The sequence below is a fragment of the Hoplias malabaricus genome, chromosome 10, assembly GCF_029633855.1.
Source record: "Hoplias malabaricus isolate fHopMal1 chromosome 10, fHopMal1.hap1, whole genome shotgun sequence".
Lineage (NCBI taxonomy): Eukaryota > Metazoa > Chordata > Actinopteri > Characiformes > Erythrinidae > Hoplias > Hoplias malabaricus.
Genome location: NC_089809.1, coordinates 23319429 through 23344262, shown reverse-complemented (window position 1 = coordinate 23344262; position 24834 = coordinate 23319429). Strand labels below are relative to the sequence as shown.

General features: G+C 38.8%; 1 protein-coding gene across 1 annotated transcript in view; it reads right to left on the bottom strand.

Annotated features, from left to right (window-relative positions):
- Positions 1–3560: 3560 nt before the first annotated feature.
- myh14 (myosin, heavy chain 14, non-muscle) overlaps positions 3561–24834 on the bottom strand; it is a 37477-nt gene continuing 16203 nt past the window's right edge. Inside the window, exons 18-44 of the mRNA XM_066682252.1 lie at positions 23750–23964; positions 23423–23544; positions 23267–23336; positions 22803–22963; positions 22047–22155; positions 21751–21882; positions 21386–21592; positions 21152–21289; positions 20502–20625; positions 20230–20401; positions 19635–19847; positions 19149–19293; positions 18657–18863; positions 17879–17983; positions 17505–17657; positions 15361–15609; positions 14992–15204; positions 14448–14660; positions 12206–12367; positions 11831–11959; positions 11630–11718; positions 11391–11514; positions 11036–11244; positions 9794–9902; positions 9309–9481; positions 9067–9093; positions 3561–7149 (exon numbers count right to left, since the gene is read on the bottom strand). Coding sequence (XP_066538349.1) covers positions 6960–7149; positions 9067–9093; positions 9309–9481; positions 9794–9902; positions 11036–11244; positions 11391–11514; positions 11630–11718; positions 11831–11959; positions 12206–12367; positions 14448–14660; positions 14992–15204; positions 15361–15609; positions 17505–17657; positions 17879–17983; positions 18657–18863; positions 19149–19293; positions 19635–19847; positions 20230–20401; positions 20502–20625; positions 21152–21289; positions 21386–21592; positions 21751–21882; positions 22047–22155; positions 22803–22963; positions 23267–23336; positions 23423–23544; positions 23750–23964 — 4160 coding nt within the window. The 3' untranslated portion in view covers positions 3561–6959. The remainder of the gene's footprint in view (positions 7150–9066; positions 9094–9308; positions 9482–9793; positions 9903–11035; positions 11245–11390; positions 11515–11629; positions 11719–11830; positions 11960–12205; positions 12368–14447; positions 14661–14991; positions 15205–15360; positions 15610–17504; positions 17658–17878; positions 17984–18656; positions 18864–19148; positions 19294–19634; positions 19848–20229; positions 20402–20501; positions 20626–21151; positions 21290–21385; positions 21593–21750; positions 21883–22046; positions 22156–22802; positions 22964–23266; positions 23337–23422; positions 23545–23749; positions 23965–24834) is intronic.

The following is a 24834-nucleotide window of genomic DNA, read 5'->3' as shown; positions in this document are numbered from 1 at the left end:
TATATATATTGAAAGCTCTTTCTGTATAAATATGATTAATATTGTAACAAAAAGGTATTTTCCCTCTGTAATCACCAAAAATGATAACAATTCTAGCTAGCATTACAATATCTGGCAATCTTGTGATAAATTGCTACTTTTAAAGTGTTTTAAATGCAATTCAGTCACAGGTACCTTCATGTTAGAATGCTGATTTTTAAGGCACTGACTCATGAGACAGTAAAAGCAGCAAGGCTTTGAGGCTTCCACATTCAGCTTTGGATAAACCCTCATTAATTAATTTTTGAAAATTGCGCCTGTAGAGGGGCTATTTAGGGGCTGTTCCACAAAGGCGGTTATTCATCAAGGACAGTTTGAGTCTGTGTTCCCCACAAAAGACAATTAAAGAAATCCAGAAATCCAATGTCTTGTCTGGATCATTTTAGCATCTGCATTTATCACCGATTAACAAAATTACAAAAGGGTAGATAACTGTGAACAGTCAAACCAATATTGATGAGGGACATAAGAATATCACATAATATGACAAATAACAAATATTCGCTGTAATACCAGATATTGAACAGAAAATTTTGCTCATCAACTCATCTTCTTCCTCACAGGAAATTTTCAGAAATAGAGGCCGCCAATCAACAGCTGGCTTCAGCTCTTTTTTCAGTAGATACCTCACAGAGCCAATCTGAAGTGAAATCATCTCACAAAAACGATTCACTAAAAAACATGGAAAAAGGTAAAAGGCATGGCATATTTATACATTTAGTGTGAATCTTTATGGAATTGAGTTTTTCTTGATTTCTTGTTTTGAATGTTAGCTTAGTTTTGCTATAAATCATACATATAGCAGTTTTTTTTGGTTTTCAACCACATCTGTCACTTGCTTCCCTACAGCCATGGCCAACACGTGTGACTCTGAAACACCCACAAAACAACAGGATGAGGGCAATGACAGCAGGACATTAAACGGTGTTGTGGTAAACCCTAAAGCTCTGAACCACCTGAACAGAGGAGAAGGCATTGAAAGCAGTCAGCCCTGGGAAAATGTGGAGGAGTTTGAACACTTTCAAGAGACCTCACTGCAACAAACTACTGACTTTACCTGTGGAAGAGAACACGTTCAGTCCACATCTGCTGATCTGGACAACTTGACACAAGTTACCAACATCATGCTGGAGGAAAGCGTATTCTCATGGCTTGAAAATATTGAAAGGAGAAGACAGGATTCAAATGTAGATGCCCTTAAATCCCCTGATTTAGAACAGCAGTATTTGGGGATAACTTTTGATATGTCACCTTTGTCTCCAGCAGTATCTCCTTTGTTGCTGGATTTTGAAGAACAAATACAACATGAGAGTGAGCAGAGCTCTGACATGCAGTGCATCACTGACAGTCTACAGATGGATATAATGGAGAGTCCAGAACTACTGGATTTGTCTAAAGAATCCATGCAGAGCCCCCATGTTGAGCAAAGGCACAAGGCTAGTGTTTGGCAAATACAAAGTGAAGAGGAACAGAGCTGCCTTCAGGATGATTTTACATTTCTTAACACTACATATGAAGGATATATGATGGATGACCAAGTAGACTGTGTTGGTGGAGTTAACATGGGAGATGTGGAGGTACCAATGCCCTTGGACAGTTCAGTGAAGCATATTAATGTTGAACATGACTTAAGGTGTACTGATGCTTGGAATCTAGAACCCTGTGGACTGAGTTACTATCAAAATCAAACAAGATATCCTTGCAGACATAGAGGATTGACAAAGGACTGCCACGAATATCACACCGATACAGATAGTACTACAAAAGTAAGAAAAGATGGTCATCATTCAGCCGGTGGCACTTGGAGTATATCTGAAAAAAACTCCCCGAATTTGGAGGAAGATACTTTTTCAGATCCTTTCCTTGATAGTCAAACATTGCAAAGGCACTGGCATGGTCATCCAAAATATGCCTTGACTAAATATTGGGACCAGCAACATATTCACAAAAGTCCTACAGCTAGCAGGGGAACAGACCCTTACCATGTGCTGACAGATGCAGGAAATAACAATATTCAGTCAGGAGCTACACTGAATTCAAACTCATCCTTTTCCAGTCCCTTAAACCCAGTCTCCTCATCCACGGCAAACATCTCTGGCTTTGACATGCTTACACAAAGGAATAGCGACTGCAGAGGAGACTCCTGTTCATATCCAGACTGTGAAGTTAATGGGAATATTCCTTGTTTTGATGGTGTAGCTCAATCCTTTCCTGCCCCACTGCATAAGCACCATCCTCATCCAGTTTCAACTCCTCCTCTCAATGATGACTGGCTTTTCAGCAACATAGTGTCAGAGGACGACTTTAATTGTCCAGTCAGATCACCTGAATGTACTTACTGTTGAAAACCCTGAAAAAATCTCAGTTGCATGTATGATTTTGCACCATGAACTTGGCTGCAGACTCTGGACAAAAAAAGCACTGACATGACTTTTCACAAATGCGCACACACACACACACACACACACACACACAAATAAATTAAAAATAAAAATAAAAATAAATAATAATAAATAATACTTTTCACAAGGTATTTTGAAGGTTTTCAAAGAGGAATTCCCCTCAAAGTTTTTGACCATTTCACAAGCAGCATAAAAAATTGAAGAATTTGTGTTTAGAAACAAATTCATTTGAGTTAACCGCTTGATTTAAATGAACTAAGCTATCTTAACATGTAAATATGAGTTTATCTCATTTCTATGTGCAGAATTGAAGGAGTACTGCTCTGTGTTGTTCCAAAAAGCTGGACAAATCATAGAAACCTAGCCTCAGAAAATGAAGTGGCAGTTGATATTGTTTGATCAGAGAGAAATGGACTTTACATCGGACACAAGCTGTAATAATTTAGTGTATATATGTATTGTGTCTATTTTAAAGATGTCGACTGGGTAATGGAAGGAATAAGTGGATTAATGATAATTTCTGTGAAATGTTCTTGTATGTGTATGTTAAGATTGCATTAAATTGAAAATATATGAGTAAATCATTAAAGTTATATAAACACACAGATAGGATGGTGTGTTATAGTTCAAATAACACACCATCTACAGTAACTGAAGGAGGGCAAAACAGAGCCATTCCAATAACAATAAAACAGCCCATAAATACATGAATACTATAAACATAGTGACTGCAGGTTCTGGTTTGCTGATTTAGTAAACTAAATGACCACCATGGCACTATATAATCCAGTGACAGGGAGAACAGGGCCTCTGTTATTGCTACTCTGGGCTCAGCATTGCAGAATCAGCACTTTGTAACTATGTAGGAGGTTAGGTAACCACCCCACTTTCCCCTAGGTTTCAAGACAGTGCTGTAGAAGTGAATTACACTTTGCAACTGTAGAAGGAGCCTAGGAGCAAGAACAACAAATCTTACCTAGTGTGCCTTTGTTCCTTTAAATACGTAGGAGAATGTTTGTTCTGTTTAGTTCAGTTCAATTTGGCCATTTTGAAATTTATTTGGATGCCAGACTTACTTTATTAATAAACAAAACTAATAATGGTAATACTAGTCAGTGTTCTCAGGAAAAAAAAGCTTTCTGTGTAAATTTTTAAAAGAAGGAATGAAGCACACATACTTCAAAACCAATGACATACAGTATATTAAAATTCACTCCAGTCAGACTTTATCCATATAGCCAAATTAACAAACAGAAAAGCAATTAAACAAAACAGTTAAAAAGGCAAAAATGAAAACAAAATCTTATATTCTAGACACCACCAGTCTTGCCATTAATAATTACAAGTGGCATTCTGTATTCTCTCTGTCCATCATTATCCTCCTCACACACACACACATTACATTACAATCAAAGAGCAGCTTAGTCTAAACCACCTTTCGCGTTTGACTGTGGTCTAGAGTTATAAAATGATATAAAACCAATATTAAAACCAATCTGCGCAAAAAAAGAGCCACACATTTAATTAAATTTGCTGTAAATTTAGATTCAGTAGGGTTGATTTGTATTAAAACGATCGAAAATACATACAGTAGAACATTACAATAAGCCCTATGAATATTCAATTGTTTTCTTTAAGTTCCAGAATATTTTTAAAGCATATTAATCACAAGAGCATGTCCTTCTGCTAATTAGAATGGGAAAGTATGAAAAGCTTCTCTTTCCATTTTGAAAACATTACATCAGAATGAAGATTAAAAGTCCCTTGTATAAAACAAACAAGAGAATGTTGTTTTAGCACTTGACTAATTTAAATCAGTCTATTTGTCGTGAGGGTAATTTTATCAAAGCATTTCCCCAAAATATTGATGAGCACGTGTCCTGAACAGTGTCAGCTGAATATAATGTTCAGCCAGTTTGGGTACTGAATGGTAAATAATGCCAGTACACAAGGCTAAGCCTAGCTCACCAGCTTTCAGAGCACCAGTCAATCTAAGGAACTTTGTTATTGCAAAAAGAAGTAGCATTAGCAAAAAAACACAAAGCAGGCAGACAAAGAGGCAAACTGAATTAGATCTAATCCCTACAACATTTGTCTAATGAGGTGTGAGGTTTTAATGGATTGTTTGGTCCTAATTCTAATACTTCTACGTTCCTGTTAATGAACAGTGCCTGAATTTCAAGGTACATTTCAGTACAGTTTACAAATAAAATCTGTAAAAGAGTACAGCGTCTGTTTTTCCTACGTACTTGGGACTCTTTTAAAGAATGAGGTGATAAAAATGAAACTAAAAATAAATAACATACAAAAAACAACAGCAGCTTTTTTCTTTGAGGTGAAAAGAATTGAAATGTCATTAATGGAATGGCCTTATTTTAGCGCAAAATACACAAGTTAATCCATCAAACTTCAAATAGGAGCACATTCATTAGAGGAGTTTTATAGACCCTTCTGTGTGGTTTATTATATTTACTACATTAAACCACACAGAAATCATCAAAATGCAGTTCATAAGGCTCTGTAAGCCAAGGAAAACTTCAACCCCCAATTCTATCCTACTATGGTCTAACATTGCCTAGTTCATCATTTGTGCAGGAAAAACAGATAGAACAAGAGGGAATTCTGGGAAGGTCCTGGGGAGTTTTGTCAAAAAGTTGCACAACATCACTATAATCCTAAAGTACAGACTTGTACAACTACTCTTGGAACTCCCTTAGTCGATATCCCTTTGTTCATCCATACGCCACAGATTTGGTAAAGGACAAAAGCTTTGTTCTTTAAATTCCATACATATTTTAGAGACTGCTAAAAAAGAAACATCTTAAAATTAAACTGAATAAATATAATTATATTTTTTGTCAGTGATATGCCTGCAACAAGAGATTACTTAGTAACCAGGCGTTAACAGTGTCTAGCATCCAGACAAAAATTCTCCTCTTTGTTAGATGATCACAGCACACCAGTCTGTCTCCTCTTAAATTGTTCACTGTCTCAGTCGCTATTAATGGTATATATTTAATCACATGACTCTATATTATCTCTATACTTCTCTGCCACTGTGTCTTAAAGAAACTGGACATATTCAGTTCTCCCTCAAGATAACAATAACCTGCCTTGGCATTTGTCAAACTGCAAAAAAATTATAGGCAACAATCATGACATATCCTTATCAGACATGAAAATCATTCAAAATATAATGAAAAATGTGAACATTTTACCTTGATAAGCACTACGTTTAAGCTGTCTGAAACTGGTAGTGACATGAGAAGACATAGAAATCCTAACTGTCTAACTACTCACAGTCTACATAACAAATGAACTTGAGCTTGATAATAAATAACTGACCCAAGGTGGCAAGGCCAGTGACTAAAATACCCTGGATATGAGAGGAAACTAAACAAGGTCCATCTTGCTGCATTTTACCTATGATGATAATTGCCTACTCTTATTTGATATTGGCTGATTGGGAAACATAATAGACGGATCTTATAATGACGTTACACAATGTTACTGGGGTCTCAACCCCACAATTGATATCACTGATGAGCCAATGTGAAATACCACTGAATTATTACTGTTATGTACATGAAAAGTGAAATTTTCATCTCCTTAATTAACTTCTTATTTAATGTTTTGCGTTTTTCTCCTGTTTTAGATTTTTTTAATTTTATTTTTCTATTTTTCTTTATTCTGTTGCAAACTTGCAAACTCTCTCTTGCAAACCTTGTTGTCTCCTTATTTATGCCAAAATGTAAAAGCTGGCTCATATTGGCAGGTATATCACAGTACATCTTTTTTTCTATCTCTCACTTGCTGTTCAATAATGAGTAAATTTGTTGCTACCATATAATATTAAAAATGAACTTAAAGATGCTACCCCTATATATTCAAAGACAAATATTCTGGAAAACTTTAATGTAATATTAATTTCCAATTTTCAATTTCTGAGATCACGTTCAGCAAAAGTGAGAGAGGAAAAAGCCTTCTGAGATTAATACTGATCAGCAGCTGAATCATTCATGCAAGCACAGCTAACACGCTGAAGAATGTCTGACCGTGATTTTCTACCTGATTGCCATCATATACATGCAGACTGACCCTTAAACACATGGCTTATGATTGATTGAAAGAGCGCTTAGGGTTGATGCAGCCACCTTCATTTTGCCACATTAAGCCTGATACACATTGCACTGATATGTGGCTTTTCTAATATACATTAATGATATTTTCCTCAGAAGATGGGGAAAATTAGTTTGTTTTCCATGTCAGGAAAATAACTAACATTAATCCTTATGAAATATCTCAGTATAGGACTGATTTCAATAGTGCTATTTGTCTCAGCATCATCTCCATGGTGTCTCCAGCTGATACAGATTCTCAATTAGTTATTTCAGACTTTGCTGCAGAGGTATACTTAGTGCAGTGTGGATTCTTTGCCTGCAGTGCTGTGTTAGTTAACTGATAGTCCTATTCCTCACGCCGTCCTCCATCTATCAAGTTAAATGTTCTCCCTGTTGGCTACTCAGTATCTGCGAGGCTATAGGAAGGAGGTGGCCCAAGGGCGTTGTCAGAGGGCACTGGGGTCCCTGGAAGGCCACTGGAGGGCGTAGGAGAGGCAGGAGGCTCTTCAGAGTCAGAATTCTCCTGAGAGAGGTCATCAACTAAAGCCCTCCGACCTCCACGTACTGACAGAGGGAGAGGAGCACGCCTGAGAGAAAGAGAGAAAAAGAGAGAGGCAAATAGAGCATTTTAGTATATTACCAATATAAGATTATCAATCCATAATTGAGGAACAGTGGAGTATTTTGTATAAGACATTGTAATTGTGGAAAAAAAAACATTTGTACCTAAAAGACCACAAGTTAGATTTGGTATTTTTACTTCTGAGTTAATACTTACTATGCTACACCCACCACTTAACAGTCATTCTGACTGCAAATTAAATTAATGAAGTGTGGTCTCAGCTCTGAAATTAATATGTAATACATATGAGTTAAATGGATTCCAGTCAGGCTTCTAGTCTAATCACAGCACTGAGACTTAATTAATGCACTGGTAATTAATGACATTTGCTTAAATACGGAGCCCGGAAAGGTATCTCTTCTATTACTTCTTGATCTCAGTGCTGCCTTTGATACCATTGACTATAGGATTCTTATAGATAGACTTGCCAACTGGGTTGGACTCTCAGGAACAGCCCTAAAGTGGTTTGTTTCATCCCTTCAAAGCAGGAACGTCTTTGTAGAAATAGAAAATTATATTTCTGAGAACATACCAGTAACCTGTGGTTTCCCCCCATGGTTCTATTCTTGGTCCACTTTTATTTAATGTATACATGCTTCCTCTTGGCCGGATTCTACAAAACTATGGGCTGTCCTATCACAGCTATGCAGATGATACTTAGATTCACATGGCCCTGTCCCCAAATGACTCTGGTCCAGTTGACTCATTATGCAAGTGCCTTAAACACATCACTAACTGGATGGGACACAACTTTCTGCAGTTGAATAAAGATAAAACAGAGATTATTCTATTTCGTAACAGCAATGAGAGACACTCAAGAGCCATCAAATCTAAAGAACTGGCTCGCAACCTTGGTGTATTAATGGACTCAGATCTCTGTTTTTAGTAGTCATGTTAAAGAGGTTACCAAATCAGCATTTTACCATCTTAAGAACATCAGTAAGATTAAAGATTTTCTGATTAATCAGACCTGGAGAAACTTATCCACACTTTTATTTCTAGCAGGATTAATTACTGTAATGGTCTGGACTTCCAAGAAAGGCTTCCAAACAGCTTCAGCTGATTCAAAATGCAGCTGTCAGAGTTCTCACTAGGAGCAAAAGAAGAGATCACATCTCCCCCAGTCTCAAATCCTTACAATGGATAACAGTCTGTTACAGAATAGACTTGAATGTGTTATTACAGGCCTATCAATGTCTTAATGGGGTAGGGCCAGCGTATTTATCAGATCTGCTACAGAGATATGAGCTGAGCAGAGCTCTCAGATCTTTAGGAACTAGTCAGTTAATCCTGCCTCAGGTGACAACTAGACATGGAGAAGCAGCATTTAACTACTATGCCGCTCTTAAATGGAACCAGCTGACTGAGAATATTAGAAGAGTCCCGACTGTAGACACTTTTAAATCAAGACTTAAAACATTCTTGTTTCAACAGGCTTACAGCTCAGTCTAAAGTACTCTGTACTTTTTGTAACAGCACTTTAGTTCTTTTCTCTTATTGTATCATTTAAAATTGTTTGAATCATTTTTATCATGTTTTCTTTTACCTTTTTATGTATTTCTTTTTTGCCCTTTTTTCATTGTTTTAATGGATTTTTATGATTTTTATTCTTGCTTTCTGTAAAGCTCTTTGAATTGCTCTTGTATGAAAGGTGTTCTATAAATAAACTTGCTTTGCCTTGGATAAACCCAAAGTGTTGGTTGTTTTGTTGAAATGTCTCTTATCCTTCCTCCTAGTGGGTATTCTGAATTTGGGCTGAAGTTATCTGTTTAAGTACGATTATTCTGCTTTGAGAAATAACCCCAGGACAGATAATTGACTATAAAATCACACAAAGATATTTTAAATAGTGACACAGACACATGCACACAGTAAAACCTACTTGTCGGTTCTCGGTCGCTCTGTGCTGCTGAGTGGGTGTAGGAGACAATTAAACACACACAAGGACACATGCAAATAAGTTAGATATGGATGAAAAAATGAACCATGCACATGTATCAAAATTAATAAAAGAACAAAAAATAAATAAATAAATAAAATAAAACAAATGAGCATAAAGTCATACAGCAGTACTGAAAATCAACAACAACAAAATATATGCACAAATACACTTTCCCCTCTTACCTGAGTTGGGAGCGTAAAGCGTTCAATTCTCGAGTCATGCTCTGCATGCTGTCACCCATCTCCTCCAGCTCACGCTGTAGTTTTCTGCGCTGGGCATTTGTGCGTGAGTTCTCTTCCTCCACTTCTTCCAGCTGTCTCTTCAGCTGCCGCAGACGCCCCATTGACTTGTCCAGCTGAGGAAAAAACAATGCAAATTGTAAATATTTTTAATTCATGAAGAAACCCATAAAAAAAATAATGCATCTTGTATATAACCGTGTGTATTCTAGTTCCTTATAATATTTGTCTAATCACAGCTGATATTCTTTACAAGAACAAAAACCTAACAAACTTATAAATTAAAAAAGTTTAAAACTTATATACTGAAGCTTGTACATCAATTGTCTACATCCTTGTTTTGACTGGGACAGAAAATTGCATCTATTACATTCCTAAACCCTCAACGAGTTGGTTGGACAGTGATAGAGTGGACAGAGGAGAGATACCTGCTCTCTGTATTGGTCTGCGTGTCTCCGCTCATCCTCCACCTGCATCACCACTTCCTTTAGCTTCTTTTCTGTTTTTCGTACCAGCTTGTTAGCCATTGCACGCTCCCTTAAACACATTAAATTACAAAAACATATTTTCTTGAATACACATTATTTTAAGCTTTAGAACATGCATTTTAATTAATACACAACATACAAAGAACAAATCTTTACCTTCTTTATGGCAGATTACACTCAGTATAGAGAGTGTTAAAAAAAACAGTAATAGAAATAGATTTTCTACTATTTGTCTGTGCAAGAGGTTATTGTCATTGACATAGTGCAAATTATTTTGGATGTAACAAATCATTGATGAACCCCAACCTGCTTAATACGTTGACTATAAAGAGGACCAATAGAAATGCTTCACATTTACCTGGATTAAAACATTTTTTTACACTGACTTCCATTTGAAGTTAAGAAAGATTTTTTACTTCTCCTGTGAAGTTGCTATTTTGGAGATACAAGGTTTTCTTTGGACAGCGATGAAATAACCAAACATAATATTTTCAAAATGATTAAGATGCAGCAGAAATAATGAAGTAATATTAGCTGTAACACATCTACAGTAGATCTGTCCATACAAGCCACATAATAAAGCGATAATGTGCAGAAGAGGAAGATTTGAAAGCCAATATGCCAATATCTAGAAATTTAAAAATATCTTCTGATTAATCCTCCCAGAGGATGTTCAGCGATTTCTAAAATACTGTCAATACTGAGTGATATTCACATACCTTTCTGTTTAACTCAATTATGAATATCTGTGTGGCAATAACATCAGTTGTACAAAACAATATAAAAATAGATATTGATGCATTTAAAGTCACTGATCAAATTTACATTTCATTTCTTTCGTTGCTATAGTGGTATGCATAAAGAGTGAGGTTTGTGAGGACCGATGATTGATTTGCTGGAAGTTCTGCTCCACAGGATGACTAATCATTTGTGTTGTGGCAAGAAACTACATCTCCATCCATCATCACTCCAGAAGGGTTGCACATCATTACATTTTCATAAAACCACAGGCATGACCTTCCTGGCACCAATATCCTGACCCCTAAGTGAGATGTAACCCCCACCACCTGATCTAAGCCATTACTTTAAATTCTCCAATGTATTTGCACTGTCAACAATTGCAATATGATGTATCACACCAGGTCTTGTGATACTGCTTTTCATAGGCCATCCCATACGCACTGTCTCTCTTGCTCCAACTGCTCCTCCATTGCTTCGATTTTGGATTCCAGAGCAGCAACACTTAGGCGATGTTTTCCCCTCACAGCACCTTCCAGCTCAGTCAGCCTCGTCTTCAACTCCTTGTTCTGCCTCTCTAGGCTATCCCGTGCCCCCTCACTCTTCTGAGCCAATGTCCTCTCCCCAGCCAGCTGCACAGTCAATGTCTCCACCTGTTAAAGAGGGTGAGAGAAAGTGGCTTGAAGCTTGAATTGCCTCAGTTTACTTGCAAATTTGCAGATCTGCATAATGCTACTGCAAGTAGGAGAGTAAAAAAATCTTATTTGGTATAAAAATCTTCAGTGAGCATGGTGTGTACCTGCAATGTAGTCTTCCTTTGCCTTTCAGCCAATAGCTCAGCATTGCTCTGCTCTTCTTCAAGTTCCTCCTCCAGCTGACTAATCCTAGCCTCCAGACGCCTCTTTTCATCACATAGAGCTGACCTGCAAGAGAGAGAGGGTTATTAAACACACCAACACACATTGGCACATACTTACACAAAAGCAACAAACGAAGGCACAGGACATAACCATACACAACAAACAGGCAGATCCTTACTTCCCACTGTTGGTGTTGAGAATTTCTTCAGCCATTTCATCTCGTTCCTGTTGAGCCTGCCTCCTCAACCTATCGGAAACAGCCAGCTCCTGTGAGACAGAGAAAAAGGTGTAATTCATGACTTCATGTTCTACTGCACAATGGACACATAATTGATTTTTTTATTGAAATAGATTCACACAAATACATAAGTAAACAAACCTCTGTCAACTGCAGGAGCTCTGCCTCCAAGGTCTGTAAGCGCTTCTCACTGTCCTTTGATTGAGCAACAACTTCATCTCGCGCCATCTTAGTCTCATCCAACTCACGCAACACCTCCTTCATCTGGGTCTGAGCACATAAAAATATAATATTTTAGAACCACTTTTTTTGTTTTGCTTATAGTACTGGAACAAGTTCTCATCATAATGTAAGACTGATTTTTATAACCATTAAATATAAACACCATGTAAACGAGGCTTTACCAAGTGCCAGGATTGTCACACCATTAACATGTTTGGCTACATGCCAAACTTGTATGAGTCCTATTTACATATACAAAAGCGAACCTGAACTAATATGTTTTTTCTTTGCTACCTGGAGACGTTTTAGCTGCCTGAGCGCCTCCTCTCTACCACGAGTGGCTGCCTCCACCTGAGACTCCGCCTCCTGGAGCTCTGCCTCCATCTGCTTCTTGACAGAGAGGGCTTGAGCTCTCTGAGTCTTCTCCTCTTCCAATAGAGCTTCCAGCTCACGAACCTACAGAAAGAAGGAAGTGAAAGACACAGACAGACACTGAAAGAACATTCCAGAACTCTTCTAGATTATTTTCAGTGAAATTTCCTTTACATTCTATTTAATGATATTGTATCCTTGTAATAATTTTGTCCTGACAAGTATTTGAGAGTTCAAAATTGTTTTCTTGCATAAACAAGAAAAAAAAAAAAAAAAAAAAAAAAAAAAAAATATATATATATATATATATATATATATATAAACAAAATAACATAAAAATGATCAATGTATATCTAGATTATTATCCCATGGAGGTCTGGATTTGGAATCATACTAAAAAGTGGAAAATCTAATTACAGTCTGATCCACCTTCAGTGGAAATTCCTCAAAACAAGATAAAACGAGGCTCAGTAGTGTGAGTGGCTTCCATGTGCCTGTATGACCCCCCTGCAATGCCTGGGCATACTCCTGATGAGGCAACAAATGTTTTCCTGAGGGATCTCCTCCCAGACCATGATTAAAGCATCAGTCAACTCCGGGACAGTCTCTGGTGCAACGTGACGTTGGTGGATGGAAAGAGACATGACGTCCCAGATGTGCTTGATTAGATTCAGGTCTGGGGATAGGGCAGGCCAGTCCATAGCATCAGTGCCTTCATCATGCAGGAACTGCTGACACACTTCAGCCACATGAGGCCCAGCATTGTCATACATCAGAAGGAACCCAGGGCCCACTGCATATGGTCTCACAATGGGTCTGAGGATCTCATCCTGGTACCTAATGGCAGTCAGGGTATCTCACATGGAGGGCTCTCACCCCAGGCTCTCAGAAAGGATGAGAACAGAGAAATGGTCTGTGGTCCCCACCTGCAAAACCACTCATTTATAGGAGTTGTCTTGCTAATTGCCTCTCATTACTACCTGTTGTCTCTTCCATTTGCACAACAGCAGGTGAAATTAATTCACAACCAGTGTTGCTTCCTAACTGGACATGGTGATTTCACAGAAGTGTGACTTGGAGTTACAATGTGTTGTTTAAGTGTTCCCTTTATTTTTTTGAGCAGTGTATATAGGTGTAGTTAACTATCAACTATAAGGTGATATAGAGTTATATCACAATGGAAAAATTTCTGCCAACTATACAATTCACAATTAAAGCAAATTACTTGTTTGTTGAGAGCCCGCCTCTTTTCTTCTCCTTTTTCCTCCTTGGCACTGATCTCACGTTCAAACTGGGCTCGGAGTGCCTGCAATGTGACCTCCAGTCTGAGGCGTGAATTTTCAGCCTCGGACAGCTCCTCCTCCAACTCCTGTGTTTGCTCCCGCAGAGACTGTGCCTCCACCTCCAAAGCTCGCCGAGAACGCTCCATGTGCCTGTATGACCCCCCTGCAATGCCTGGGCATACTCCTGATGAGGCAACAAATGTTTTCCTGAGGGATCTCCTCCCAGACCATGATTAAAGCATCAGTCAACTCCGGGACAGTCTCTGGTGCAACGTGACGTTGGTGGATGGAAAGAGACATGACGTCCCAGATGTGCTTGATTAGATTCAGGTCTGGGGATAGGGCAGGCCAGTCCATAGCATCAGTGCCTTCATCATGCAGGAACTGCTGACACACTTCAGCCACATGAGGCCCAGCATTGTCATACATCAGAAGGAACCCAGGGCCCACTGCATATGGTCTCACAATGGGTCTGAGGATCTCATCCTGGTACCTAATGGCAGTCAGGGTATCTCACATGGAGGGCTCTCACCCCAGGCTCTCAGAAAGGATGAGAACAGAGAAATGGTCTGTGGTCCCCACCTGCAAAACCACTCATTTATAGGAGTTGTCTTGCTAATTGCCTCTCATTACTACCTGTTGTCTCTTCCATTTGCACAACAGCAGGTGAAATTAATTCACAACCAGTGTTGCTTCCTAACTGGACATGGTGATTTCACAGAAGTGTGACTTGGAGTTACAATGTGTTGTTTAAGTGTTCCCTTTATTTTTTTGAGCAGTGTATATAGGTGTAGTTAACTATCAACTATAAGGTGATATAGAGTTATATCACAATGGAAAAATTTCTGCCAACTATACAATTCACAATTAAAGCAAATTACTTGTTTGTTGAGAGCCCGCCTCTTTTCTTCTCCTTTTTCCTCCTTGGCACTGATCTCACGTTCAAACTGGGCTCGGAGTGCCTGCAATGTGACCTCCAGTCTGAGGCGTGAATTTTCAGCCTCGGACAGCTCCTCCTCCAACTCCTGTGTTTGCTCCCGCAGAGACTGTGCCTCCACCTCCAAAGCTCGCCGAGAACGCTCCAATTCATGCACCTGAGGGGCACAATAGCAATACAGAAATATTTTCAACTCCTTTACCAGTTGCTACTGGGTATTGTATCGAGATTTTAGAGATTTCATTTAGCTATTTAGTGTCTGCAAAAATAAAAACATTACCAGCTAAGAAGAGAATAGTTAGTTGTGGGTAAATTCGTTAAAAAAATAAACTGCGTACTTAGTAGTTATCAGTTACTCATCCTAAGACAATTTTATTATGTAACATGCACACTGTGTAGACTGAATAACAGAAGTGTGTGCTTGTTGAAAATCTGTTATTTTCTACTATATAATAGGGAATGTTAATTTAGTAAAAGCTGATTCCTACATTCTTTCCCACATCATCTTGAGCATTGACAAGCTGTTCCATGTCAAGGCGTAGCTGCTTATTGGTTCTCTCAAGCTCATCACGCTGTTCTGAAGCTTCTTGTAACTCTCGAGACAAAGCCAGGAAGCGGGTCTCCTTCTCACGGCTCTCAGCCTCTGCTCGGTCTCGCTCTTCAGCCAGCCGGGCACTCACTGCTTTTTCCTCTGCCAGGCACTGCAAATCATGTTGCAAATCAAAACATGTTAACATTGTTTGAGATTGAAGGTTCTTGTCAGTGATGGCAGGATGTGTGTCTATTCTGGCAATCCTCCACCAACTGATGGTTTCATTCAACTTTCTGCACATCTGTCACAATTCTGCCTCACTCACCTGATCAAATTTCTTCTGTCTCTTTTCCAGAGCAGTGCAGTTCTGTCTCTCCCTCTGCAAAGCGATGGTCATGTCTTCTATCTCCTCCCTTAGACGCTCCTTCTGTCGTTCTACTCGATCTTTCTCCTCTTCCTTAACTCTCTCCCTTTGCATGGCATTGTCCAGCTCCCTCTGCAACTTCCTTCTACTCTCCTCTCCTGCCTCCACTGCTGAATTGACTTCTTCTGACTGCCTCTTTAGCTCAGCAAGCTGACCACCATAAGGATAAACAAAAAAACAAACAAAAACAAAATTGAAACATCAAATACATTGAAAACAATAATAACATAATCAACAGTATAAACAAATATATTTTGTTTATATATAAATAAGAATATTCTGCATGGTTTATGTAAATAACCAATTAATATTTTTTATATACAGTGGTATGAAAAAGTTTGGGCACCCCTGATAATTATCATGATTTTCCTTTATAAATCATTGGTTGTTCGTATCAGCAATTTGAGTTAAATATATCATATAGCAGACGAACACAGTGATATTTGAGCAGTGAAATGAAGTTTATAGAATTTACAGAAAGTGTGCAATAATTATTTAAACAAAATTAGGCAGGTGCATACATTTGGGCACCCTTGTCGTTTTATAGATTTCTTTTAGCACTAATTATTGGAACACAAAATTTGTTTTGTAAGCTCATTGACCCTTGACCTACATACACAGGTGAATCCAATAATGAGAAAGGGTTAAGGTTGCCAATTGCAATTTTTTTTCTTCTCTGCAACTTCTCTGAAGCGTGGCAACATGGGAGCCTCAAAACAACTCTCAAATGACCTGAAAACAAAGACTGTTCAACATCATGGTTTAGGGGAAGGATACAAAAGCTATCTCAGAGATTTCACCTGTTAAGGCCCGAAGTGGCAGGCCAAAAAAAATCTCAGATAAGCAGAGGCGAAGGATGGTGAGAACAGTCATAGTCAACCCACAGACCAGCTCCAAAAACCTACAACATCATCTTGCTGCAGATGGTGTCACTGTGCATCTATTCAGCGCACTTTGCGCAATGAGAGGCTGTATGGGATAGTAATGCAGAAGAAGCATTTTTGCGCACAGGCCACAAAGAGAGTCGCTTGAGGTATGCTAAAGCACATTTGGACAAGCCAGCTTCATTTTGGAATAAGGTGCTGTTGGAGGACTGATGAAACTAAAATTAAGTTATTAGGAAATAACAAGGGGCGGTCCACATGGCGGAAAAAGAACACAGCATTCCAAGACAAACTCTTGCTACCCACAGTAAAATTTGGTGGCGGGTGGGTCCATCATGCCATGGGGCTGTGTGGCCAGTGCAGGTACTGGGAATCTTGGTAAAGTTGAAGGTTGCATAGATTCCAGTCAATATCAGAAGATTCTTAAGAACAATGTTTAAGAATCAGTGACAAAGTTGAAGCACCAGCGCTGGATATTCAACAAGACAACGACCCTTAACACTGCTCAAAATCTACTAAGGCATTCACACAGAGGAACAAGTACAGTGTTCTGGAATGGCCATCTCAGTCCCCAGACCTGAATATTATTGAAAATCTGTGCTGTGATTTAAAGCGGGCTGTCCATGCTCTGAAAACATCAAACCTGACTGAATTGGAGATGTTTTGTAAAGAATAATGGTCCAAAATACCTTCAACCAGAATCTATAGGAAGCTTTAGAGGCTGTTATTTCTGCAAAGGAGGATCTACTAAACATTGCTGTAATTTTTCTGTTGGGGTGCCCAAATGTATGCACCTGCCTGATTTTGTTTAAATAATTATTGCACACTTTCTGTAAATCCTATAAACTTCATTTCACTTTTCAAATATCACTGTGTTCGTCTGCTATATGATATATTTAACTAAAATTACTGATAAGAACAACCAATAAAGGAAAATCATGATAATTATCAGGGGTGCCCAAACGTTTCCATACCACTGTATTTTTATTAGTGTTAGGTGGCTATGTTAGCACTAATGACAACAATTTCAGTAATTAGAAAAAAAAAGTTTGCTTTGTCTTGTCTGCATCTCTCTACCATGATTGGACTTATTAATATGTTTCAGGCTAAAATGGTGTTTGTATGTAAGCATTTATCTGTATACAAATAAAAAAAAAAAACCTGTTGTGTGTAGTTTTGGATCTGGCGTGTAAGCTCCCTGGTCTTTTCCTGCTCCTCCTCCAATCTCTCCATCAAAGCTGCTTTCTCCTCCTCTAGAGCCCGCACACGGGATCCCAGTGCCAGCTTCTGACGTGTCTCATCTTGCAACAGTTCCTGCAACATCACACACACCATACACATTCTCATTCCAAATGTGACCTGTTGCAGTCACATCATACCTCAGCCAACGGGGAAGGCTATTAAACTCACATTAGTTCCCGACATATAGGCTTTAGATACTGGGTTATGATCAAAATGGGACAGCTTAATTCAAAGGTGTGTGCTTCAGATACAGGGTCAGGTTTCAAGATTAACAGGAACACCTGCAAACATACCTGAGCATCATGTAGCTGGCTCTCCAGGTTGCTGACTTCTTTACTCAAACGAAGTGCTTTGGTGTCAGATGAGGACAGAGAGCTGGACAGAGATTCTATCTCCATCTGAAAGAAGATATTCAGGTTCAGACTCTGAGAAAAATGAATAATCAAAATAATCTCAAGACTGCCTCCAATTCCAGAAAATACAATATCTGATTAAATAAATTTGATTAAAGTAATTTAGAGTAGTCAAGGCCGCTTTTTTGAATGAATCCAAGTCAAGGCAAGTTAATCAGGGGTCATTTACATACATTAGTCAATTCTGCTAATCACATCAGTGCTCAAGCTTAACAATACTATGACTTTAGGAAAAAACAATATTTCTGTCGGGCTGTATGGTGGTGTTGCTTTTACACAGCTCCAGGGTCCTGGGTTTGTGGGTTCAAGCCCCACTCCACGTGACTGTATTTGAGGAGTTTGGAGTGTTCTCCCCATGTCCACATGGGTTTCCTCCGGGTGCTCCTGTTTCCTCCCACAGTCCAGAAACACTGGTAGGTGGAATGGCTACTCAAAAGTGTCCATAGGTGTGAGTGTGCAAGTAAATGTGCGAGAGTGGGGCTGTGCAAAGGATTGGCGCCCCCTCCAAGGTGTGTTCATGCCTTGTGGCCTGAGATTCTGGGCAAACTCCAACCTTGAACTGGATAAGTAGTTACAGATGATGAATGAATGAATGAATGAATGAATGAATGAATATTTCTGTCTGCTGTTTGTCACTACATAATTTCCCTCATCTTACCTGTAGTTTGTGAAGCCTATCCTCCCTCTCCTCCCTCTCTTTCTCAGCCTGTGCTAAGCGAGCAGTTAGTTCTTGAAGCTGTCCCTCCGCCCTCTTCCTGCCTCTCTCACTTTCCATCTTGCCTCCCTGCAGGGTCTTCAGTTCAGCTGTCAGGTTAACACGTTCTTCCTCCAGTACAGCCTTTGCTTTCTCCAAAGACTGACGAGACTAACAATATACAAAAACAAGTTAAAGCAGCATGAAAACAGACATGCAATAATGTTGTATGTTTGAACAGCTAAAAATGTGCAAATGGAGCAAATTCACCAGTGTTAATTCAACACTACTGGTGTTAAGTTAACACTGTTATTGTAATAATTTAACACACGACAACACCCTCAATGTTATCACTAATAGTGTTGTTTTAACACTGTAGAATTTGCTGTGTACAAAAAATTTTCTAAATCTGTTAAATAACAACACGAAAAAAATCACTCAGAACCACAGACACACCCTCTTGGCATTGTCCAGCTGCTCCTGTAGAGACTCAATAGCAGCGCTGTGCTTCACTCGCATCTCTGATAGCTGGGCTTCATGACGCCGAGTGTCTTCCTCAACCAGTCTCTGGAGCTCTCCCAACTCAGCCTCACGCCGAGACCTTTAACAGATTTTTTTATTATATTAATTTAAATGAATACTACTAAATTATTGACTATGTATATGTAGGGATTCTGGAAAATATTTTAGGGATGTACTACTTTATAAGCATAAGCTTATTTCTCAAATTTCCAGTTTGTGTTAATACACAATTGATTTCCTGTGTTCTTTCTTATCAAAGGTTTTGTTTATTGGAACTTATAGAAGTTATACATTCAGCTCTTCTAGCAAATACATTGGAAATTTTTCTACATAGTGTTGGGGTTTGGAAAGTTTTTGGTTGTTGATATACACTGAAATTATAGTGGGGAGGATTAATAAAGCACAAACACACTCACATACCTGAGCTCCTGCTGGGCAGCTGTGGTATCTAGTGTGTCTTCAAGTTCAGTCCTGAGAGCCTCTAACTCCTCTCCCAGATCCCTCCTCTGCTTCTCAGCCCTCTCTCTCATTCCCCGTTCATTCTCTACCTCCTCCTTTAGCTCTGACACCTGTGACATGGCTTCCCTCAGAGCTCGCTGTGCCTCTGCACGCCGAGCTCCTTCCTCCTCCAACCTTATCCATCCAGATACACACCATTAAAGATTAGATTTTACACTTGGATCAGGCATTAAATACAACATCCATTAAATAAGACACCAAATTCAATACTCCTTCTTAATATTGTTTGTTGTCTATGCATTTATTACTTGGCAGTTTGAATTATAATAAAACATATTTTAAATACTTTAACTGATCTTTCAGTTACAAACTTAGACTGATATACATTGTTCTTGAGCTCCTAAGCAAAATGAATAAAAACAATCTTGGCAGGAATGTGTTTATAACAGTATACAATTGTATTAAATGGTTTATTATTGTTGACTTTAGTCTATGTTTACTGGCCTTTTTCAACTGCTCACCAACTGTATGAATGTGAGTATATGTAAGTGTTCACCGAGTCTGCAGTGTGGTGATCTCTTTTTCTCTGCTGGACACACTGCTGCGCAACTCTGTGACTAAGAGACCCAGATCAGTGAGTTGCTCCTGAGCCTCCGCTGCCTCGCTCTCCATGCGCCTCCTCCATTTCTCCTGCTCCAGACGACCTTGCTCTTCTCGCTTCAGACGTTCTAGGGTAGGAAAATGCGTAATGAAATTAATTAGGACATGCACTCTTAAAGAAACTGGAGAGCTTTGAATTAATTAAAATTAATACATTGTGACTTGTACCTTCCAGATCAGCAATGACAGCTTCCTGTTTATTCTTGAGCTTGTTGAGACTCTTCACTTTCTCTTCTTCTTCTGTTAGCTGATCTGTCACCTCATTCAACCTCTCCTCCAACAGCTTCTTCTCCTGAGATGGTTGAGGGAAAAAGAGCCAGAGAGTAGAAGGTCATCATCATTTTGAACTAGCTGTGTAATTAAAATTGTGAAATACATTACATCAGAACATACCACGATTGGGCCTTAGGATCCAGTACAAAAACTGATCGGTCTATGTGTTATAGCCTTGTAGATTTCTCAGCTAGTATAAATAAGTTATTTGTTTGCTCCTTTTCGCTTGCATTCAGCCACATGTAACAGATGTTAAATGATTAGTTCTGATAGATACCAACATCTCTTCAGCTTAAAGCAAATGTATTTGATGGTGCTGTATCACTCAAAGAAACATAACACTTCTGCCTCAGCTGAATTCCCAGAACAGAGGAGATGTCTGGATGATTTTGGAAATAAATATACTTTTTTTGCAAGGCCAGTTTAGACCCAACAAGTATCTTGCTGCTAAAAGGTCAGAGGTAAAGTGAAAAGATCTGAACAGTATACTGTGCATAGGATAAGGAGTAAAATAATTTGCTGTGTTAGCATTTCTATCTGAAGACCTTGCTCAGTCTGTCTCTCTGCTCTACTCCAGTCAGGGTCTCGGTCTCCAGACTCTTCACTTTGGTTTCCAAGGTAACTTTCTCCAGCAGAAGCCTCTGTCGTGCCCCTTCTTCCTCCTCCAGTTGCTCTTCCAAGTCCTGAGAAACAGAAAAAGGAAAAACACAGAGTGATATGTATTTAAAAAACAATGCATAGTAATAAATTCCACACAGGCCGAACAGAAATTCACTTACCTGTATATGTTGCTGCATTCGCTTCTTCTCATTGGCTAACTGCACACCTCTCTCTTCTTCTTCCTCCAATCGGCCCTCAAGCTCACCTAGAACCTCCTCTAGCTCCTGCTTACGGCTTGCCAGTCGTGCTCTCATTTCCTCTGCTTCAGCAAATAACTCTGCCTCTGCCTGTAACTGGTCCGTGAGTACAGCCTTTTCTTCCAACAGCTGACAGGTGAGGAGTACGTAGAGTATATCAGTAAGAACACTACAGTTAGCAAGCAAGCCAGATTTGACCTGATTTAAATCAAAGAACCACTACAATAATTGAGCTATATGGACCCACAGTGTAAGGTCCACAAAGTGTATGTGGGGGACTGATGTACCTGTTGGTGTTTTCTCTCCAGTTCAGTATATTCATGCTCCACTTTGCTAAAATTATCTTTGGCTTTCTGAAGCTCCGCCTCTCGAGCTTGAATTTCCTCATCCTGGCGTGTCACCTGCAGCAGTGGCTTCACCTAGGGACAGGGATTACAGGTCAAAGGGCCAAGTAAAATTTAATAGCAAAGCCCATTTAGCTTTTGGTTCCCCAACACAATATATATAGGTGTGCTTAATTATTGCAATAAACGCCGGCAAATGAATAGCAGAGTGGCATGGTTTAAGTGTGAAATCACCCTACCTTGGTAAAGAGTCTCCACCACTGCCAGTTACGAAGCTTCAGGTAAGCAGCGCAGTTTCTCTGCATAACCCGCAGAGCACTTAACTGCTGCTGTTTCTTCAAAAATGCCCTAGAGCCAAGAACATCACATCTTAAAAATGTTATACATTCATTCGTTCTTTCATTCATTCATTCATTCAATGTCTGACCGCTTATCCAGTTCAGGGTTTTAGTGTGTCCAGAGCCCACCCAGAATTACTGGACACAATGGAGGAACACACCCTGGACAATGCACCAGTCCATCACAGGGCATCACGCACGCACACCTTCACGCCAACCTCCTCACAGACAGTGACCCGAGGTGGGGCTCAAACCTACAACCCCAGGACCTTGGATCTGTGTTACAGTGATGCTACCTGTTGCACCACAGTGTTGTCCAATTTTATACATCAGCTTAGAAATGTGATTTTGCACCTGATTCTGTAACACCACTGGGAAAGTTCACATGACTCTGTGTAACACTCTGTCACTAATGTCACATTTTATGCATTGTTTATATGAAACTGTTCTCGCTATATAATTATTGCATATAATGCAACACATAACAATATAATGTAATGACTGGAAAGTTGCAAATGTTCTTCAGAGATGAGACAATCCCCAAAAATATTGACAAATGAGTGTGTTCTAGTGTTAGCATTGTGAACTCAACATTGTGAACCTTTCAAGAGAATGGTAAAACTGTACAAACATAAGTACATTTACAAATGCACACACCTCCTTGCAAGGTATCCACGGGCAGCACTTTGGAAGCGAATGATGGTGTCAGTGATTTTTAAGTCTCTCTCCTCTTCCAGGTGTGCTAACACACCAGCTCGAAAAAACACCTTACTCTGGCCCACCCGGAACAAGTTCCGATCCAGCTCCAGAGCACAGATCTGAGAGCAGGTAAAAAGACACCTTTTTAAAAAGGACATATAGCCTATATATTTATGGTGTAAATCATCATAAATATTAAAATCTATAAACTAGGCAAAATCTATAAACAAGAGACAAAGAAAAAAGGTCTTTATACTGTTTAATTTAAAAAATATTTTACTTAATTATATGCACCAAACATTATTAACAATATAGCATTTACAGCCATTAAAATGAGAACACAGATTTTATAAAATAACTTTCAAACTATATGCAGTATATTTATTCACAGATTTGTATACAGATGAAATACATGCACTCACCATGAGTTCACAGGCCTGCTTCCCATCCATGAAAGTTCGAGGTATGGCATTTGGTGTCAGAATCTCATACCTGAGAGACAGCAGCATAGTGATAATTAAGTGATAAACTACTCCTACCAGGCAAGAAGAAAACCCTTGAAAAACCTTTATTCGCACCTTTGTCTGAACTCCTGAAAGGGGATGCGATTGGGGAAACCCTGTCTGCAGATTCTGATTCCCTCCAGGACTCCATTACACCTTAGCTGATCCAAGACCAGATGAGGAGTCAACTTTCCTGCCTTAAATAAATGGAGAAAATCAAATGTTAAATTATTGGGCTTAATATTCTAGCTGCCACATTTGAAGTGTGAAGGAGTTTCAACCCAAATTCAGAATAGTAATACAGCAATTTACAAAAGATACAATTTTCATATACTGTACAATTTTACAACAAAACTACTTTGATACTGATTACTGAAGTAATATTTAAAAGTCCACTATCACCCTCTTCTCATGATTGGGGATGATACAGCGCAGAAAGTTTGGGTTGGTATTTCGTAGAGTGGCCATCAGCTTGGTCAGTGACTCTTTATACAGCTGGCCAACTGTCCGGAACATTCCTTTTTTCGTCTTTAGCCCTGCTGCTCCAAATGTCACCGGTCCACTGCTTTCAGTTAGCCCCCCAGAGGCTACCTGGTCCAATCCCACAATCCTCTCCACTGTTGAACACAGACAACAGTTGAATGTGAGGTAAGCTATTAAAACAAAATGCTTATGTTGTATCAAACAATATTTAAAGTTTTCTATGGTTATGGTGATGAAAAAAAGGAAAAAAAATAAAAATAATCAAAAGACTTCATGTTATGTTATTCGTATATAGTCGTAATTCAAATCAGCTGAGCTCAAATGTTAAATATTCAAACAAATAAGGAACATTTAAACACATTTAATAAAAGTAGGTTTTCAGTAGGTCTGTTGTAAATACATCTTATATCCAAAACAGGTACCCCTTATAATTAGTGAACTATTGCTGACAAAATTGCTAAGTTGTAAACTTGTATAATTTTCATATAAAATGCATTGCCCATAGAATGGAACAATATCAAATAGCCACACATAAGTATATGGTCAATGTGCCCAAAACAAAGTGCCAGCCAGAGGGATATAAATCTCCCCAGCAGTGTTTCAATATATCTGGGACGATTTGAAGTGGCATTAAGCATGACATAAAGAAGGACATTTGAACATATATTGTTCCAGGTGTTAGAACTATGCACATTCATTGAGGAGAAAATACCAGTAAATTACACATTCTTAATAAACTGATCTCTTATGATAATACCAAATAATTCCTGGACAAGTAGTAAGAACAATACTACCAGTGGATTTGTGGTGAATGAATCAGTCCTCTTGTCCAACAAAATGTGTCTATATTATCAGTAATGGCAAAATCTAAACATTAATATATGTTAATATGCAAAAGTTATGCAATCGCAGAAAACCCAATGAAAAGACAAGGGAAAAAATTATTAATGCATATATATATATATATATATATATATATATATATATATATTATATATATATAT